General features: G+C 40.0%; 1 protein-coding gene across 1 annotated transcript; it reads right to left on the bottom strand.

Moving 5' to 3' along the window:
• Positions 1–2,371: 2,371 nt before the first annotated feature.
• Positions 2,372–18,157, bottom strand: IER3IP1 (immediate early response 3 interacting protein 1). The gene is made up of 3 exons (XM_045790021.2): positions 17,939–18,157; positions 4,835–4,936; positions 2,372–3,565 (listed from the first exon to the last, which is right to left on the bottom strand). Exons 1-3 carry the CDS (start codon positions 18,027–18,029, stop codon positions 3,510–3,512), a joined length of 249 nt encoding a protein of 82 aa, XP_045645977.1. The 5' UTR covers positions 18,030–18,157; the 3' UTR covers positions 2,372–3,509.
• Between the last annotated feature and the right edge of the window lie 2,537 nt (positions 18,158–20,694).

Raw genomic sequence — 20,694 nt, 5'->3', positions numbered from 1 at the left:
GTGAAACTTGCATTTTTCTAAATGCTTACTCTGGCTGCAGTATGGAGAATGGATCGGGGAGGGGCCAAATTGTACGTAAGACCGGGTAAGCTACTGCAGGGCTACAAGAGAGATGCTTGCACTAAATTGTGGGGGAAACGAGACAAATTCAAGAGATCTTAGGAGGTAAAACAGTGAGAAATTGTTGACAGATTACATTGGTAAGGGAAAGGAAGGCATCAAGATAATTACTAAGTTTTAGGCTTGGGCAGCTTGGTAGTGTGATAGTGTTACTCACTATGTGGCACGACTGAACAGAACTAATGACTTCCTCCTCTAATCATTCCTCAAATGATTTTGCTTGCCAAAGGCAAGATGAGTAAAGGAAAAGGATATCTAAGCAGATGGTGACCATACTTATGGAGGTGAGCACTGCATAATGTATAGAACCGTCAAATCACTATGTTGTACACCTGAAAGTAACAACATTGTACGTCAACTATACTTCAATAATGAAAAAATTTTTTCAGTTATTGATGAAAAAAGGAGGGACTGAATTTGGAAAAGAATAAGATGGTACAAAAACACAAAGCAGGAGTAAAGAAAGAGTATCAGAACTGAAACAAAAACAGCAGGATTGCAAAACTCACCTTGATCAATACCCTTGGACAGTGCCCACTATGTGTCTAAAGTCCCTGCACAGAATGTTTTCACAATCTGGCATCTAATGACCAATCAGGGCCAAGAAAAATTTCAGCAAAAAATAATTCCATTTTACTTAGTATCAAAATTTTATTTATTAGTAATAACTTTGAAACTATGAGGCAATGAAAAAGTAATTTATTTCACTAAAAACATTTACTTTGGGAGAACATCTCTTTGGTTGAGGTACATCTAGAATCAAAGATTAGTGACCTGGAAAAGGTATACATATATAAATCACCTGGAGCAGATTTCTGTTCTGAAATAGTTCTTGACCAGTTTTACAGATGAAGAAACTGAAAACAACTGAGGTCTTAGGAAGTTTGTCTCAAGTCATGATAAAAGGTTTTGCTTGGCATATTAGAAATATCCTATCCCCCACTCTTTTTACTACTCAAATATATTGCTTTCTCTCAAGTCACTTCATGAGTACATTCACACTCAAGTGATAGTATATACCGGTAGACCACAGATCACATTGCCTACTGTATCTAATGTAGGGATTAAAAATACTTCTTAACTATGTTTTTGAAAACTTAAGAGTTTTGTGGAAGCTCCTTAGGAAGGATGACAAGAGTGGGGTGGAGGTTGAAGAGTGGGCCTTTGGGCCCCATCCCTGCTTCAACTAGAAATAAATAAGTGGACTGCCCTCATCTTAGATGATTTTTAAATAGTGGAGCATTACAGTTCTGTGTTATCCCTTTTGGAATCTGGTTTACCATTAACAATCAAAACTTGAAAACCACTGTTCTTAACTAAGGATCAGGGTATGAATTTGGTTAACATCTACACTTGAGCCAAGATCCTTCCTGAGATAGGTCAGAGGCATATAGACACAGGGTCAGCATACATTAGGACCATAAACATCATGGATATTTGCAATCTAGAATGATCACCAACTGTTAACACTGAAAATGGCTAAGGGAGAGGATGTGGGCAGGCAAGCAAACATTGAAGTTACGGTCAACTAAGTAAGATACTATGGTTACTGAATCTCAACTGCTCTGGGGAAATCAGGGCTAACCTGTGAAAGCTTACAGACCTCCCTTCAGGCACACTTAAGATAGAACTGTGTTAAGTGGCCTCCAGAGATGAAATATTTTGATATGAATATCAACCTCAGATAGTATCCTGCCACTAAATGAGCATGAAGGTGTGCTGTCAAGGTTTATAAGAAAATGGCAAAAGGCCAAGGTCTCTCTTTTCTTTCCTTTTAAAATTCTGTATGGCCTGTGGAGAAATGGAAGCGCTCTCAATTAACTGCATCTATTGAATCTGTTCAGTGGCTTAAACTTGGACTCATGCATCGGATCTTTTTAAGGCCAAAAGAACACTGCTTCTAAGTGCCAAATATGTTAGTTACTCACATGAGCCAGATAATCAACTAAGAATCCCTGATACATCTCTTTGGTTCAGCTGCAAGTGGTCTCTAATTCAGGCATGGCCAATAGGCATTCAGTACCTGCTCCAAAGTTTTAGAAATAACCTAAGTCATGGAATAAAAGCTGCTCATGAGTCTCCTTGACGTAATCAGTTCAGTTAACTCACTGAAGAAAAAAAAGTGACTGTAATGTTTACTTTCATTAAATCTATGCTCAGTGATTTTACAGCAAAGAAAGTATATAACCAGTGTCACACACGGAATGAGATTAATAGTTAACACTGACAGGTAAGGTACAAAAACAAGTGCTTGACTTGGAAATTTAACTTTATTTACAAATGTTCTCCTATAAACAAAGATGCCACTGTATCCCTTTAGACTATTATAACTGATAATTTCCAGGAAAATTATTTACATAATTTTAATCTTCCTGCATAAAACTGTATTATGCGATGAGCAAATATGGAATGGTCTAAGAATATAAAAACAAAACAAAAAACCTATCTAACACAAATCTCTATTGACAGACAGAATGAAGAATTAAGAATTATACCCCTTAATGTGCTACTCCAGAAAATGGAAACGTGATAATCTGGGGGAGAGGTAAATGTTTCACAATAGTCTTCCTACATAGCATAGTTTAATTTTGACTGTTTCGGACTGCTCTTGCAGGCTAATATTAGGCTGATTTTAAAAAATAAGTCATTATTGTAAAAAGGGCATAGACTTTTCTACACAGATTTTTCTACCAATGGGAATATGTAGATAGTGGTCTGCTCTCATCATTCAGGCCTATTAATAAAATAAAAAACACATGAAAAGAACGTAAAAACACAATCATCATGTGACTATCTGACTTACAAAATTAGAATTCTCCCTGAAGTCAGACAGTATTGCTCAATAGTTGCTATAAATTTGAATTTGTCATAGCCGAAGCGATATATAGACAAAATAAAGAGTTCAAAGTAAAATTATCCAAATTACCGATTTATCATTTTATATGTAGTACTTTTAAAAAACCCTTTAAATTTTATCGAGGAAGATAATCACTCTCACATCATAGCTAAGTCACAAGGAACTTCAAAACTTTGAAAAAAAAATTTATCCCTGAGAAGTGAGAGAAAAATCTCTAAAAACACGCAAGTGACAGTTCTGTACCCTTTTAACAATCTTTACCATGGCATGAACTTTTATTAACAATTAGCAATCATATGTATTCCGATCCTGCATAGTTACTGCCTCTGATGACCTAATCTTTTTGTAATGAAACTGTAAGTGCAACATTTTTTTAAAAATCAGATAAATAGGGATTCTGGTTTTATTGTCAGGTTTACATTTTTGTCAAGTGCAAGGACGACCAGCTAAGACATGTATATTCCAATAATGACCGAAGTAATAACTTCTGCTGGCATCTCTTCTTCTGAGTCTCCATTTCCCCCACTGTTCTTCACCCAAATAATAAAAGTAATACAATGGCAACTGAGTTTATTATTATCAATGGCACTGTAAAGAAAAAAAAAAAAGTTTGTTACTATAAAGAAAATAGCAGGAAAAAATTAAGTAATAATTACTAACATTCAGGAAGGATGAAAATATCAAACAATATGTCATTCATAATCATGTTGCAAATCATTGTTACAAAGGAACATGCACTGGATCATAAAATCCAAAATTTATTTTAAAGAGGGCTTATGGGGGCGCCTGGGTGGCTCAGTCGTTAAGCGTCTGCCTTCGGCTCAGGGCGTGATCCCAGAGTCCTGGGATCAAGCCCCACATCAGGCTCCTCCGCTGGGAGCCTGCTTCTTCCTCTCCCACTTCCCCTGCCTGTGTTCCCTCTCTCGCTGGCTGTCTCTGTTAAATAAATAAATAAAATCTTTAAAAAAAAAAAAAAAAGAGGGCTTATGTGATGGGGTAAGGGTCACACTGGTACAACTAGATCAATACAAGACATCTGTGAATGGTGCTAGGGCAGGGCCGGGAACATAAAGCACACCAGGCCCGGCAGAAGTAGACCCACACGGCTGTCTGCGACACTTGACAGTAGAAATAAAGAGCAAAGAAGTTTCCACAGTTTCACTACTAAATTAAGAGTGAAGTTATTTACCATTCTATCCAAAGTTGGGATCAAAAATCCTAATATATAAAGAGGAAGACAGAGACCCTAATTTTAAGGGTTTCAAATAAAAACTTTTGAACCCTTCTTTCTCCAGTTGCTCTAAAATAATATCCAAAAGGGGTGCCTGGGTGGCTCAGGTGGTTAAGTGTCTGCCTTTGACTCAGGTCATGATCCCAGAGTCCTGGGATTGAGTTCCGCATCGGGCTCCTTGCTCAGCAAGAAGCCTGCTTCTCCCTCTGCCTGCCACTTCCCCTGCTTTTGCTCTCTCTCTCTAACAAATAAAATCTTTAAAATAATACCCAATAGACTGGCAGATATGGGACCTTTATTTTTCTCTCAAAGCCTTCTAGGACTCTAGATGCCTTTACTACTTGAAGCAACATAATTTCCAAAAAGTAAGAACACTGCTTTCAAGTCTGAGAGGCAACATGTGAACAGATTATACCACTGAGCATTCTGTTCGCATCAAGTGGTTTAGACGGAAGTAAGAGGCAAACTAAGAAAGAAAAGCAGTAACTTCTAAACAGTAAAGCCAGGTTAAAGAGAAAAAACTTCACTACAAAAATGTTGCGATAGTATTCACACACAGAAGCTCTGCTACTTAAAAACCACAAAATTAAAACTTAAAAGAGTGTTTCACTAGTTTTTCTTCTTACCTCTCATCACAGTTCTTACAGATCGAATAAGATTCATTAGCTGAGATTTAATTCCTGGCTCCTCTCCGAATCCACCAATTCCCTGGTCTGCTCCCCAGCCAACTGCATAATATAAAAATGATTAGCTGTGTTAAAATGTATTATGCACTCGCCTTGCTCCCTCATTCGTCATCGTCTAAAAGATTAGCTTGAGTCTTTGTTAGACATAAAATATGGTCATCTGACTTAAAAGTTACCATACTGATTAAATATCGTACAGTATATTTTTTACTTTTGATAGCAGCAACAATCTTATTTCATTTCCACATTGATTTTATAAAATAAAGTATGGTCTAAATTATTCCCATGGCATTTAATTCAGTGAAGATGATTGTTGTGACATCCTGATTGGTTTTTTCCTTTTTTTCAAACAAAACATTTTTTCAGGTCGGAACTGAAAACCAAGGCATGTTATCAAACTTGATAATTAGCTCAGTTCAGAATTTATAAAATCCAACACAATTAGCGGTATAAAAATGTGGCTGAGATGCACTATCTACATTACTTGGGGAAATTTGAATGCAAACGTGCTCCTGGCTTGCTTAGGCTTTCAGAGAGTGCTCTATCCTGCCAGCAGCGGCACATTTCCCCTTTCATCACTCTCTTAGTTTCTCAATTCTAGCTGCAGAATTTAGTCCACTACTCTACTCATTCTCTGTGGAAGAGTCTTTTACCTTCTGTGTCACTTTCCTGATGTTATACATCATTATTTATCTTTATCTGTTAGTTCTTTCTTTACTGCCATACATTCTGCTGAAGGCCTACAAGTCCTCATTTCTGCAACCTGTCCTTCTCTGGTCCGCATTTCAGGCCCACTTTTCATATCTTATATAACATTGTTTTGTACCTCCGATGACTACAGGGCTTAGTTCCTGCTGTGCTGGCCCTTAAACTTAAAGATGGTCTTTATTTTATACATGAAAGAACCAAGTCTCAGGAAACAAGATTACACTTCATTTAATCAACTTTTAAATAAAAGTTAAGAAAGGGTTGGCTTGCTTTTTTGGTCATATCAACACCGAGATTTGTTGCGGGATAAAACTACTCTAAAACTCAAGTTCACAAAAGAGCTGATGGGTTTGGGCTCACGTTCTCCCTTTGAGGCCTAGCTCAGGTTGTGCTGACAAGCCATCCCAGTTGACTGGTGTCACTCATTTTTGTGCTCCCACACTACAGCCACCATCACAATGGTTATGATCAGCCTCTCTGTTGTCTCGGAAGACTTTCTCAACAGATGCCTCTGGAATCTGGCTGTCTTAATCCCTTGAGTTTTCTCCCTTACAGGGCCAGATCTCTCTACCAACTAATCATGTGATGATTCCCACCGCCTCCTGAATATAGTTCAAACTCCTGAAACTGACATTCCAGCCCTATATCCCACCACTCCCTTCCACGTATTCCTATTCACACTCAATGCCCACTAACTGCAGTGCACGTTAAAGGCAGCCTCTGAATCTAGGTCTGACTTCAGTGTCAGGGCCTTTCCTACTTGCCTCTCATATCATAACCTTCCTTCTCTTTGCTCCCCAAATAACCTCCTGATTGTAGTGACTTTGTTCTCCCTCTTGGTTAGCTGTTTTCAAGTCTCTCTCATTAGACTATAAAATCCTGGAAGATGGGACTAAATTTAGTCGTGCTTCACCTTCCCACTCTCCTACACCCCACCCCACAGCAAGTACTTAGTAGGTGTTTGTGGAGTTGAAGTGAATAATAGTAGACTGAGTTAATCTGGGATAAGGTGAAATAAGGTAAATTCTAGGATCACAGTTCCAAAGAACCTATTTCTTAATTTTTACGACACAGGAAGTTATAACATGAACAGATCATTCCACTGTAGCTTTAGGGGAAGGGAACAGAAATCCTCCAATATTAAATGTACACATCTATCCAAGCTAAAAGTAACTTAGAAAATATACCTGCATCTTGCCTGGGCAACATCACCCTCCTACTTCAGGATCTACTCTCTCCAGCAAGCAGATAAACTTCTGCCACTTCTCCAACATTTGCTTTTACTCCATTACGAGTTTTACCCCCATGTCTTTCCTCCAAATATCTGTCTCACTGTTCAATAGCTCAATCAGCATTGTCCACCAAATGGCAGTCCTCTTTTTGTAATCTAAGTTCAAACTGTAGCACCAGCCTTCACCTACTTACAGTGTGGTAAAAACTATTTCATACTCATCTCTAGACATCTAGGACACACAAAATGACAACCCACCATCAGCTGTGTCAGTTTCCAACCTGCTACATTAGATTTCTATGGGAAAGAAACTTACAGAAACCTCTTTAACAGCTCTGTACAACAGAAAAGCAGTGTGGTTCTGGTTCAACATGATGGGGTCAGGGAGGAAAAAGTTAACCCTGACCCTCCTGGGGTCTCTGACTAGGTCTGAAAATTACACTATAAGGGGCGCCTGGGGGGCTCAGTCGGCTGAGCGTCTGACTCTTGGTTTTGGTTCAGTTCATGATCTCAGGATCGTGGGATTGAGCCCCACATCTCTTTCCCTCTGCCTCTTTCAAAATAAATAAATAAAATCTTAAAAAAAAAAGGAAATTACACTGATAAAAACAGATAAACAGGAAAAAGCATACAAATTCTATTAACTTTTTACATGTACATGGGAGTCTTCAAAAGAGAATGAAGACCTGAAGAAGTGACTAGAGCAGGAAGCTTTTGAGACATTTGTGAAGAACTGATAAGACAAAGGAGTTTGAGCTGGGAGTGGGGGGTAATAAATTGTGGGAAAGTAACAAAGTTTGTTTCTACAGCCTTCCTCTCTGGTGATAAGGATGTCTCCCATCCTCCTGATACAAGGACAGTACCTTTCACATGGGATATTAAGCGCTGGTTTTAAGAAAAGAGGGCAAGGGGAGAAGGGAGTAGACGGTGAGAGTGACCTTCCTGCTTCTGCCATTTTCTCAAACTCCTTCAGCTTAAGATACTCAATACTGCTAAGGTGTCAGTCATATTTTGGGGTAGCATGCCCTGAACCTTGAACCTCATCAATGGATACATTTTTATCTTCGCTTTCTCCTGAAACCCTACTAAAAATGACAATAAAGGATATAGGTTAACAAAAGAGAAGTCTCTAGGCAAAAGAAGTCAATCGAAATTTGGACACTGAGAATCCTGGGAAGGTGAGAGAAACCTCAAAGTGCCAATGTGGGCAACAGGGATGAAAAACAGGAAGACTCACTGAAGGTCTACATTAAGAGCAGTTAGCTCCCCACTGCCCTCCCATCTCCTTTCCTAGACTTGACTGATGGAAGAGTGTGTCTCTCACATATCAAAGACAAGAGGTTTACTCTCAGCAGAGAACCACAGAAGCTCTGAACCTGGGGTCATCTGTTTTGAGTGGAGGGTATGAAAGTCTGCATACCAAAGTGTCAGACTCTTGCCCATATCCTCTGCTTGTCTCTAAGTTTGATCATAGAATGCTTATATTCTGCAAGCAGGAAGTTAGAAAATTAGTTGGAAATTGGCCAGCTGCCCAGGAAGAAAGACTTCAGAAACTGACACTGGTTGGGGGCGCTCAACAAGAAAACTTCTTTAAGCACCAGTGAGGCCCACCAGTAAACAAGGCCCAACCACACAGCTTCCAATGAGCCTCTCTGTGCCCTATACTTAAAAATGAACTCTCAAGAAGAAACGATCCTTAACATGGAAAAACACAGCAAAAACAGAAAAAGGAGACTTTGAGGAAGAGACAATGCAAGAAGCAGAAGAAAACATTTTTACTATTTTTTTAAGTGACTCGTTTATTCTTTATTTTTTAAAGTAATCTCTATGCCCAACATGGTGCTCAAACTCACGACCTCAAGATCAAGAGTTGCCTCCTCTACCAACTGAACCACCCAAGCACCCCAGAAGAAAACATTTTTAAAAATGAACATCCATAGAGAGTAAAGCTACTGAACCTATGAAACAAGAACAGGATGCCATACAAAAGGAACACTAAGGAATCAAGACAGAGCTCTTGTTCTTGCTATATTAGCAGAAGACGTTCAAGTGGTTGACAGATTAAGTTGAGGAAACCTACCAGACAAGGCTCAAGGAAAAAGAAGAGTATCAATCTGTCAAAATAACTGGAGTTTCAGAGAGAAGAAGGAACAAACAGGAAGAAATATCAAAGAAATATTAAGAGAATTATTAAGAGAATATTGCAGAACTAAAGGACATGAGCCTTTAAGCCAAAAGGACCCACTGAAAGAACAGTCCAATAAAAAAAAAAAAAAAGGCCCACATGTTGCCACATTTTTTAAAAATCTCAGCCCTCTGAAGACAAAGAGAACACCCTAAAGGCTTTCAGAGAGACAACTCAGGTTGTACAAAGAATCAGAAACAGAATGGCATCAGACTTCTTTATGTCAATACTGGAAATGAGAAAATTAAGTGGAACAATGTCTTCAAAACTCTGAAGAAAAATTAGTTCCAATCTAGAATTCTATACCCAAACCACAAATCAAGTAGAAGAATGGCATCATTATTTTTTTATTGTTCAGCTGTGAGCAATACTCAGTGAATAGTATATAAATATGGAATACCAATATCGCCAATAATTGGTTGGAGATGGGACAGACTGGGGGAGGGGAAATGTGTGTATACTTGTGCTCCCACAAGCACAAATACGCTACTGATGGTATAATTATACTAAACCCTTCCACAGCGGTAAGTCAGTGACTCAAAACTTGGAAGAGTTGAAAGTAATTGCTTTGGAGAAATGGGGCTCAGATTGAAGAGGGATGGGGCAGGAAGCTTCTATCTTTCTTTATAAACAGAAGAGCTTTTTCACTTTAACAACCACACGCACATTTACACTGCTTTGATTAAAAGAAAAATGAAACTTAAAAAGAAAGCCTGTAAAGATGCTCACCCACTGGAGAAACTCTTCTGCAATTAGGCTTTCCTCTCCAGGGCATGAACACCCTGAGGGCAGGGACAGGTCTACAAGTGAAAGCTTCATCCATGAATCACTTTCAATAATTAAAATTCTGTTTTAAAACCAGCTTTAAATGGTATTGTTGGTTTCATTTCGTTTACTTGCTTTTTTAGAATTTATCATTGCTAAAATTATCCAGTTTTCCCACCCACAGCCACAATCTCTTAGATGGTAAAAAGGACCTGTTTTCAGTATGTTATAGATCATGTACTCAATTTCTGTGAAAAAAGCATAATTTCCAACAATCTTTTTTTCTTTTAGACCTGTTTCAAAAATGTTTGAATGTACATTTTTACATAGTAAGAGTGACTGCCAGAAAAAAAAAAATGTATTTTCCAATACTTAAGAATAACTGCTCTTCGACAAAACAGAATAAAACTCTACAATATTGGGAGTACCACATTTTAAGCACCAGCACTGAAGTTATTTTAAAAAATATTAAGTCGTCAGTTAATTTTAGCCTAGTCTCTATTCTCATGCCACCAGAATGAAAAGAAAACTAAATTCTGGGCAGAGAGAGTAAATCATTTGTTTAGATATTCCATGGACAAACACAAAGGTGACAAGTAAAGGACCAGATGCCATGGATTATCTTTTACTATAACAAATAGTTTTCCCTCCAACTGCTACTTAGGAAGTCTCCGTTGTTTTTCTAAGGAAACTGGCCAAAGATTTAGAGCTTTGCTTTTTTTTTTTTTTTTTTGAAAGGAGAAAGATTTAATTCTGCAGCTCTCTTGACACTTCCATAGCTAGAGGGCCTAGAAAAGAAAAAATGGTAAGACCAGCCAGCACTGGTTGCTGCCATAATTTCAGGAAGAGAGTTAAATATAAAAAGTTACTTATTGCAAACGCCAAAAATGTTCTTCTGCTGCCCAGACTTCAAAAAGTCATACACAAAATGGCAATCCATCCAGCCAACAGCCCTCAGCCAGACACATTCTGAAGAAAACTATTAGAAAAGTATTAGTACAGTTAGCATTAGTATTAATATTAAAAGTAGAGTTTTGAGGGCTGGCTGACCCTGTTTCCATATGTGCAAAAGAGACAAATGTGCTTCACTTTGTCAGTATCACCAAGTTTGCACAAGAAGCAAATGCTATCACAGATGTGAAAGCATCCAATAAACTCTAGGATAAAGAATTCTGCTAACATAAGTTTTAAAAAATTACTTTGATCAGAAAGATCAATGAAGTAAGTGATCTGGTATACTTGGACTAATCTCTCTTGGATCAATGTAATTAATTTCCAGCTCAACGTAACAGTTTCTATTTAATCTGGGATGAAATTCAACAAACGCTTTTTAGGAATATATATTTACAGAGAAACTTACGTGTCTATAAGGTTTTCTCAATGTTTTATAAACTGCCATGCTCATACCATGACTATCATACAAGGCCTGTAGAATGCCTTGCTCATTTCTCTATATTTATGCACACCTGATTTACTGTTTAACATCTACCTCCATTAGGAATTCTCCCTCCATTACTTGGGCTCATACAGCTCTTACTACTCTAAACTCTAATGTTGCATTGGCTCTGGAGCAGTCATTTAAACCCTGGATCAGTATTACCTTGTAATATTTTAACTATTTGCTATGGATTGAATTGTGTTCCCCCAAATTCCTATGTTGAAGCCCATGTGGAGACGGGGTCTTAAGGAGGTAATTACAGTTAAATGGGTCTTAAGGGAAGGGGACTGATAGGACTGTGGCCTTACAAAAAAGAGGAAGAGAGAGATCTTGATTCCCTCCCCGCCTCCTTCCACCTAGCCATGTGAGGACACAGTGAGAAGACAGCCATCTGCAAGCCAGGAAGATAGCCCTCACCAGAACTTGACCAGATCTTAGACTTCCAGCCTCCAGAACTGAGAGAAAAATCAATTTATGTTGTTTAAGCTACCCAGTCTATAATATTTTGTTATGGCAGCCAGAGCTGGTTCATACACTGTTTCAGGTATGAAATGTTTCTTTTGTAACACTCATAAATGCTACTGGACATACTACTTGTCAAATGGATCCATACCGGGCATCATAAACAAAAACTAGTAAGAATAACTTTGGCAGGTATTAAAATTCACCATGTGTGTGTTTCTTGTACAAAAAAGAATTTGCATCATTGTGGAACACTAGAAGAAACACCTTCTCTGCATTACAGTCAAAATACTGGCTAAACTATTTGTATAAACATACAGTTCTCAAATCAGGAATTGCAAGAATATGATAATGATAACATTATTCAGTTATTTAGAAAATACTCATTGACTGATGGAATGATAAAAATGAGAGAATTCTTGTCATCAGTCTACTGGAGAAAACCAAAAAGGAAACTGCAGTGGTGTCACAACCCATGGAATAGGCCAGTGATGGTTTCTGGGAAAGGCATATGGCAGAGGTAGGCCTTAAAGAAGAGTTTGAGGTAAGTCAAGGTCACTGAAGGCAGAGAAAGTATGCGTAAAGGCTCAGTAGCGAAGAAGAGCACCATGGTAAGAATGGCGTACAGGGTAAATACTGGGGAAGGGTTAAAGAAAGTGAAGGACAGAGAAGAAGGGATACACTATGGCGAGCTTGAAAGTCACACGAGGGAGTCTGACTTTTATATTGGAGGCTATGAATATTAAAGAACTCGAGAATTTCAAATCACTGAAGAACATGTTCAGCTTCTAATGGAAGGTAAAACAAAAAGAAACAAAACTGGAGGGAGGGTGACCAGTGAGGAGGTTACTAGAAAAATCTAGGCAAGAGTTAAGAGCTTACATAAACAATATTTAAAAAATACTTAAAATATTTTAAAATTCTATTTTAAAACATAGTTAGATATTTCACTTTTTATTTTTTGTAGTAATTGCTAAACCCAACATGGGGCCTGAACTCAAGATCAAGAGTCGCATAGTTCTCTGACTGAGTCAACCAGACGGCCCTGAATAAAGGGAGATTTTTTTTTTAAGTTGGCTCCATGCCCAATGTGGGGCTTGAACTCAGGACCCTGAAATCAAGAGTGGCATGTTCTCCCAACTGAGCCAGCCAGGTGCCCCTTAGATATTTTAAAACAACAGCTTATCCACTTAGACAAGCCAATGTGGTATTTTCCCTTAGTTCTGCGACCATATTCAAAACACATGTTCAAATAAAATATCTGTACTACTTCTGGAAAAAGAAATGAAGACAAAGTTCTAAGGGGGAAAGTATTAACATTTCTGGGCCATTCCAACAATTTGTAGTAGTGATTTTCATTTAGGGGCACAAAACTAAGTCACCTGCAGAAATTTTGAAGAAGACACTGCTGAACTTCACTTCTGGAAAATTTAAATGCAGGTCTGGAGTAAGGTTTGGGCATTGTATTCTCTTTCAAGACCGTTTTGCCAAATCTGAGCCCATTTCCTTTAGGAGCAACTTGTCAGTTTCTGTAAAAAGCCAAGTGGGATTTTGATAGACTGAATTAAATCTGTAAATCAGTAATATTAAGTACTGTCATCCTAATGATATTAAGTCTTCTGATTCATGAACATGATGTCTTTATTTTAATTATCTTTAAGAATATCTTTATTCTTTAATTCCACTCAACAATGCCTTATATTTTTCATAGTACAAGACTTGCACCTCTTCTGTTAAATTTATCCCTATTTTATTATTTATATTCATTTTCAATTGTTCATTGTTCATGTATAGAAAAAAACTGACTTCTGCTCCTGACACTGTATACTGCAACATTACTGAACTCATTTATTCATTCTAATAGTTTTTAGTGACCCCACAGGATTTTCTGTACACAGGATTATGTCATCTGCAAGCAAGGGATAGTTTTACTTTTTCAACCTCACTATCTGGATGTCTCCTACTTCTTTTTTTTTCATCTAACTGCCCTGGCTAGAATATCCAGCACAACGCTAAACAGAAGTGGCAGCAACTGTGTGTTACCACAATAGATTTCAAGTAGCCAAAGCAATCTAGAGAAAGAGGAGGAAAGCTGGAGGCACCATGCTCCCTGATTTCAAACTATATATAAAGCTGCAGTAATAAATAAAAGTATGTGGAAAAAGGGACCCCTTGTGCATGGTTGATGAAAATGTAAATTGGTACAGCCACTATGAAGAACAGTATGGAGGTTCCTCAAAAAATTACAAATAGAACTATCAGGGATCCTTGGTGGCTCGGTTGGTTAACATCCAACTCTTGGTTTTGGCTCAGGTTGTGATCTCAGGGTCGTGAAATCACACCCCATACTGGCTCCCTGCTCAGTGGGGAGTCTGCTTGAGATTCTCTTTCTCCCTCTTCCTCTACCCCTCCCCCCACTCATAGGTATTCTCTTTCTCTCAAATACATAAATCTTTTAAAAATAAAAATATACGGGGCGCCTGGGTGGCTCAGTCATTAGGTGTCTGCCTTCGGCTCAGGGCGTGATCCCAGCGTTCTGGTATCGAGCCCCACATCAGGCTCTTCTGCTGGGAGCCTGCTTCTTCCTCTCCCACTCCCTCTGCTTGTGTTCCCTCTTTCACTGGCTGTCTCTCTCTCTGTCAAATAAATAAATAAAATCTTTTAAAAAAAATTAAATAAAAATATATTAAAAATAGCACTACCGTATGATCCAGGAATCCCACTTCTGAGTATTTCTCCAAGAGATGAAATCACTATCTTGAAGAGATATTTGCACTCCTATGTTCATTGCAGCATTATTCACAATAGCCAAGACATGAAAACAGTCTTAGTATGCACTGACAGATGGATGGAAAAAGAAAATGTGTATATATTAAATGGAATATTATTCAGCCATAAAAAAGAAGAGAAACCTGCCATTTGTGACAACATGAGTAAATCTTGAGGGTATTACAGTAAGTGAAATAAGCCAGACAAATATATTATCTCCCTTATATGTGGAATCTGAAAACATCGAACTCTTGGAAACAGATAGTATGGACGTTGCCAGGGTTTGAGTGGTGAGGGAAATGGGAAATTCCTGGTCAAAAGGTACTACCTTTCAGTTAGAAAATGAGTAAGTTCCAGGGATCTAATGTACAGCATGGTGACTATAGTTAACAATACTGTACTGTATACCTGGAAGTTGCATTGAGAGTAAATTTTAAATGTTCTTATCACCACAACCACAACCAAATTATAATTATGTGAGGTGAAGAACACTAACTGTGGTAAGCATTTTGCAGTATATACGTGTATTGAATGATTATTGTACACTTCAAAGTTACACAATGACACAATGTTATACAGGCATACCTTGTTAAATTGCTCCCCTTTATTGCTACTTGCAAGATAGTGTGTTCCTCACAAACTGAAGGTTTATGGCAATCCTGTGTCAAGCAAGTCTATTGGTGCCATTTTTCCAGCAGCTCACCTTGTGTGTCTGTCACATTTTGTTAATTCTCACGGTATTGCAGACTTTTCATTATCACTGTATTTGTTACGGTGGTCTCCGTTTTATCACTTTCCCCTCACTTCTCAACACATTCCAATTTGGATTTCATCCACAGTTGTAACTGCTTGTGTAAAATCACCAGTGACTTCTATTACCCTGAATCCTTAGGCCATTTTTCTGTCCTTATCTGATTTTCCTGAACATTCCCCTGTTGTACCATGTCTCCTTCTTCACACACTCCTTGACTTCTGTGAGACTCCACTGTCTAGATTTTCCCATTTCTCGTTTTGCTCACTCATCAATTTCTCCTGTCAGTTCTTCCAGCTCTACCTAAACATTACATATTGGAAGAGATTCTGGGACTATCCTGGTCACCAATTCTCTTTGTACTGTATTCTTTCTCTGAGCAATTTCATCTCTTTACATGGCTTCATTTATCGTCTGTGGTTGACAAACTCAAATTCAATCTCCACTGTGGCTCTTGCTTCTGTTCTATGGACTTAACTCGAACTGACTATCCCACACCTCCACTTGCATATCTCACAGAAATCTCAAACTCACCATGTCCAAAACTTATTTCACTATCTCTTCACCTTCTTACACACCACCGCTGCCCTCATTTTTCCTCCAGTACTAACTTGGTAAAGGTACTATGCTTCACTCAGTTGCTAAGCCAGAAAACCTAGAGATCTCTGACTTTTTCCTCGCCCTCATTCTCAATGTCCAAACAGTAAAATTCTGCCTTCTATCTTTAAAATATCTTCTGATTGTATTAGTCTCCTAGGACTATACCTTAACAAAATGCCACAAACTGGATGGCTTAGCAGAAATTTATTTTCTCATGGTTCCGGAGACCAGAAGTCCAAAATCAAAGTGTTAACAGGGTTGGTTCCTTTTGGGGGCTCTGAAGATCTCATCCATGCCTCTCGATGCTTCTGGTAGTTACTGGCAATCCCTGGCATTCTTTGGCTTCTTGCTGCATCACACCAATCTCTGCCTCTGTTGTCATTTGGCCTTCTTCCCCCATGTTTCTGAATCTCTCTCCCCTTATATGGACACCTCATTGGATCTAGGGCCATCCTAATCCAGTGTGACCTTATCTTGACTTGATTATACCTGAAAAGACCCTATTTCCAAATAAGGTCACCTACACAGGCACCAAGGGTTAGGACTTCAGTGTATCTTTTGGGGAGGGCACAATTCAACCCCCACATATCTCCTACTTTTCCGTATAGTTTAGTCGTGAGGAGATGGACTTTTAAGACAGAATGCCTAAGGTGAATCCTAGCTCTGCCACTCCTAGCTGTGTGATCACAGAAAAGTTACCTACCCTCTTTTGCACTTCTGGTTTCCCATCTGTAAAGTGGGGATGAAAACAATACTTACCTCATAGGGTTGTTGTGAGGGTCATACAAGTTATATATGTAAAACACTTGATACAGATCCTGGTACGTGGTGTTAAGTGTTAGTTGTTGTTATTATTGTACCCACTCAACTGATGTGCTACCCACCATTTCTACTTGCCCTGTTCGGAATGGCGCTTCCCACACCCACTACTCTGCCCTTCCAATTTGTTCTCCACACTGCAGTAAGGCTCTTGCAAATAATACAAATCTGGTCATGTCAGGGCTCTGCTTAAAACCTTAAAACCTCGTTTTCACCTGCCCCAGTTTTCACAAGAGCTCTTACTCCTCACCCTCCCAACCCTTCACCTAATTCACTTATTAGATTTTGGGTTCGACACACTTCCTCCACAAAGCTTTCAAAGATTCACAAGTTAGTGTTTCCCTGAGCTTCTCTTTCATAATATTCTGCATACTTGTCATTGTTACTTGTTCATTTTTTACTTAACTTCCATTAGAAGGGCAAGTGACTGCTGTAACCTCAGCTCCTAATTATATGGGCTAGGCTCATAATTTGTGCTCAATATATCTGAAGGAATAAATGAAATGAATCAATCTTGCTCGTGGGTTTGGGCTTCAGTGACTCACACAGACATACCTGGTGTACTTACAGACCAGTGATGATATATTTTGTGCACTAGGTATACTTGCCCACAAATGATGCACATCGTGCAGTATCCTGTCTCACTTTTGCCTCATACAGCAAGAAGTGGCCCGCCCAGGATGGCATGGAAATCGCCGTATTGTGTGGTATGACAAGCATAATTGTGTCTTCATCTTGGTATTCTTAGATTCTGGCCTGGCACACTGTAGACATCCAATAAACTGTGCTGAATAAACTTTTCTTAGAACGAGGGTGTCTGGATGCCATGATAATCCGAACACCTTCCCTTTCCTCCTAGCCTCAAAGACCAGGAACCTCTATGGCCCTCCATCAGTTCATTCTTCTAATCACCCAGGCTCCAAAATGAGCCACGCCCCTCCCTCCGTAACTAAAACCTCGGACCCCAGGTTTCCGACCATTAAAAGCGATCCCAGGGGAGTAAATTAAATTACTAAACCTAAACTAATCGCAGGCAGAGGCGTCCCTGGCTCTTCTCTGTACCCCTTCCCATCCCAACTCCCGGGGTCCGGCACACAGCAGACATCTGTTATACAATCTTCGCCCCGCTGTTAAGCTCAAACTCGGTGAGACGGGAAGTGTCTCGGCTTCCTCCCTCCAAGGAAGGGCCGCAGGAGTCGAACCTTCGGCCTCCCGTCGGTCGCGACCCAGGGTGTCCCCTCCCGCGGCCCGCCTCGGCTCCGCACCCCGGGGACTCCGCCACCGCCCCCTCAGCCCGGCCCCGCGGTCCCACTCACTATTCTTGAGGAAGCGCTCTTCGTGTAGCACGGCGATGGCATTGACGCAGAGCAAGGCCGCCTGGAGCAGCGAATACAACGTAAAGGCCATGGCCGCCCGGAGCCGCCCCGAGGCCCAACTGATCTTTCTCCCGCCGCCGCAGGGGACGTGGCGCCGCCAAGGCCGGCGCTCTCCTACGGGAGCCGGGGAGGCTCCAAACGCGCTCTCCCAGAAACTCCGCCCCTATCTGGCCAGGACCCGCCCCGCGCTTACGTCACTAGGCGCGTGTGATCAGCTGTCTCGACCTGTGTCCTCCAGGGTAGTAACCAGGCGCGTGTGGCTGCTGAGAGCCGGAAATGTGGGTGATCGCAGGTGAGGTGCTGTAAAGTGTGAAACACTGTACCCACCGGATTTCAAAGACTTAGGACGAAAAAAACGTAGACTCTCCCATTAATTTTTAAATTTTGATTAGATGTTGGAATGTTGATTACATGTTGAGATATATTCAAAATATATTAGGTAAACAAATGAATTCTTAACATAACTTTTACTGTAGGGGCACCTGGGTGGCTCAGTCTGTTAAGCGTCTGCCTCCAGCTGGGGTCGTGATCCCCGGGTCCTGAGATCAGCCCGGAGTCTGGCTCCCTGCTCAGCGGGGAGCCTGCTTCTCCCTCTCCCTCTGCTGCTCCCCCTATTTGTGCTCTCTCACTCTCTCATAATAAAAAATTTTTTTTAAATTTAACTTTTGGGGCGCCTGGGTGGCACAGCGGTTAAGCGTCTGCCTTCGGCTCAGGGCGTGATCCCAGCGTTCTGGGATCGAGCCCCACATCAGGCTCCTCCGCTAGGAGCCTGCTTCTTCCTCTCCCACTCCCCCTGCTGTGTTCCCTCTCTCGCTGGCTGTCTCTATCTCTGTCGAATAAATAAATAAAATCTTTAAAAAAAAATAAATTTAACTTTTACTGTTTACTTCTACTTTTCTTTTTAACTGTGGCTACGAGGACATAGATAATGACATGTGAGGCTTGTATAGTATTTCTATTGGACAGCACTGTACTAAATGCTCCTGAGAGCCTGCATGTGATGTTAATATTCCTATTTTACAGATAAAGAAACAGAGGCTTTGGCAAATAAGTTTTTTAAAAAACTAAAGTAAAATGACATGTACTAAAATTACTCAGTGAAAAACATTCTCTCCTTGATCAAACTAGCCAGGCCCCTCTAAGCCCACTTATGGACTAGACCTCAACCTCAGCACATAAAAACTACAGATTCTCGGGGCGCCTGGGTGGCACAGCGGTTAAGCGTCTGCCTTTGGCTCAGGGCGTGATCCCGGCGTTGTGGGATAGAGCCCCACATCAGGCTCCTCTGCTGTGAGCCTGCTTCTTCCTATCCCACTCCCCCTGCTTGTGTTCCCTCTCTCGCTGGCTGTCTCTATCTCTGTCGAATACACAAATAAAATCTTAAAAAAAAAAACAAACTACAGATTCTCAACACAAATGATTTCATCCACTCTCCTAGCCCTGCGTTAAATAACTTAAACAAAGAGTAAAGTAGTTTCTAACAGCTCAAGGCCGCATCCCTAGGATGACCCCAGGCCCCCTTAAAGTGTCTGCCTGAGAAAGCTCAATGCCGCCAAAAGAATTTACTGTTTGTTCTAGCCAACCTGAAAATAGGCCCCTGACCACCCTTTCTTAGAACATTTATTAAAAAGGGCCTGCAATTGTGAATCCTTCCCCTGTCCTTTTGAGATGTATATGTATCTCCTATAATTCAGGAGTGTCTTTCTGACCTGAAAGACATTCCTTCAAAATGTAATCATCAGGAAGAATAGGGCCTCTGTTTCCCAGTGTCTGTGGGAGGGTAAAAACCTAACTTTGATAATTGTCAGCTAACAGTCACAACTGGCCAGTCAACATCTACACTGACCACCCATCTGTAATTTTTCACCTCTCTATCTCTACTGAGCCCCTGTTCACCTCCCTTTCTTTTCCTTTTAAAATGCCCAGTCACCTCTGTACAAATTGAAATCGAGGTCAGTTTGCATTTGACCTTCTTGCCTATTGCAATAGTATATTACATTAAAATCTTTCCTTACCATTGTAACTGGTAATTAGCTTTGTTTATCTTTGACAACAGCAGTAAGAAGTTGAGCCTGATTATGTTGAATTTTAGATACTGTTTGAGGCCAATTATGCAAATTAATCACCTTCTGAACTTCTCATGATCCCCTAAAATAGAAAATAGAAAAGCAGTACATTAGTCCCAAAAAAGACTTTGGAGGCCCATGTGTTTGCTGCTGTTGCTGCTACTGGAAGAGACACTAGCCAAAAAGAAAAAAAGAAAAAGAAAAGAAAGAAAAAGAAAAAGAAAGAATAATTAGTTAATCTCCCAGGAAGAAATTAAGCTTAAATAGGCCAACTAGTTAGTATCTACAGGGAAGAAGAGATGTATTATTTCCCACAGACACACATAAACACTACCTCCAAAATCGGCCCTAAATGCAAATTAGGTAGGGAGAGACACAGGAAGAGAAAGTAAAGGAAATAAAAGAAACAACAAGATACCAACAAATCTCAAGGTCTCAAGGTCCACAAAACCCTAGACACTGGTGGTAGAGAAGGAAGGTTGTTCCTGTAAGTGGACGGTGATCAATCCAGGATTTCTATCCTGGGCTGGGAGAGGCGAGAGGGTACCCAGGGGGCCTTGTCTGGAAGCTTTGGTTGAGCCAGTGAATCACAGTTTTTACTAGCTTGTATATTTACTGAAGAGGGGGGTA

The sequence above is a fragment of the Ursus americanus genome, chromosome 19 (assembly GCF_024610735.1).
Source record: "Ursus americanus isolate L20-20 chromosome 19, mUrsAme1.1.p, whole genome shotgun sequence".
NCBI classification, from domain to species: domain Eukaryota; kingdom Metazoa; phylum Chordata; class Mammalia; order Carnivora; family Ursidae; genus Ursus; species Ursus americanus.
Note: the sequence above shows the minus strand (reverse complement) of the source record. Positions and strands in the feature narration are given on the sequence as shown.

Bases quoted from the DNA above. Each gene is read 5' to 3' on its own strand.
- IER3IP1 (XM_045790021.2), bottom strand. From the start codon at position 18,029: ATGGCCTTTACGTTGTATTCGCTGCTCCAGGCGGCCTTGCTCTGCGTC. The intron at 4,937-17,938 runs GTGAGTGGGACC...TATATTATGCAG, and splicing joins AGAGCGCTTCCTCAAGAATA to TTGGCTGGGGAGCAGACCAG. The intron at 3,566-4,834 runs GTAAGAAGAAAA...TTTTCTTTACAG, and splicing joins TGTAAGAACTGTGATGAGAG to TGCCATTGATAATAATAAAC.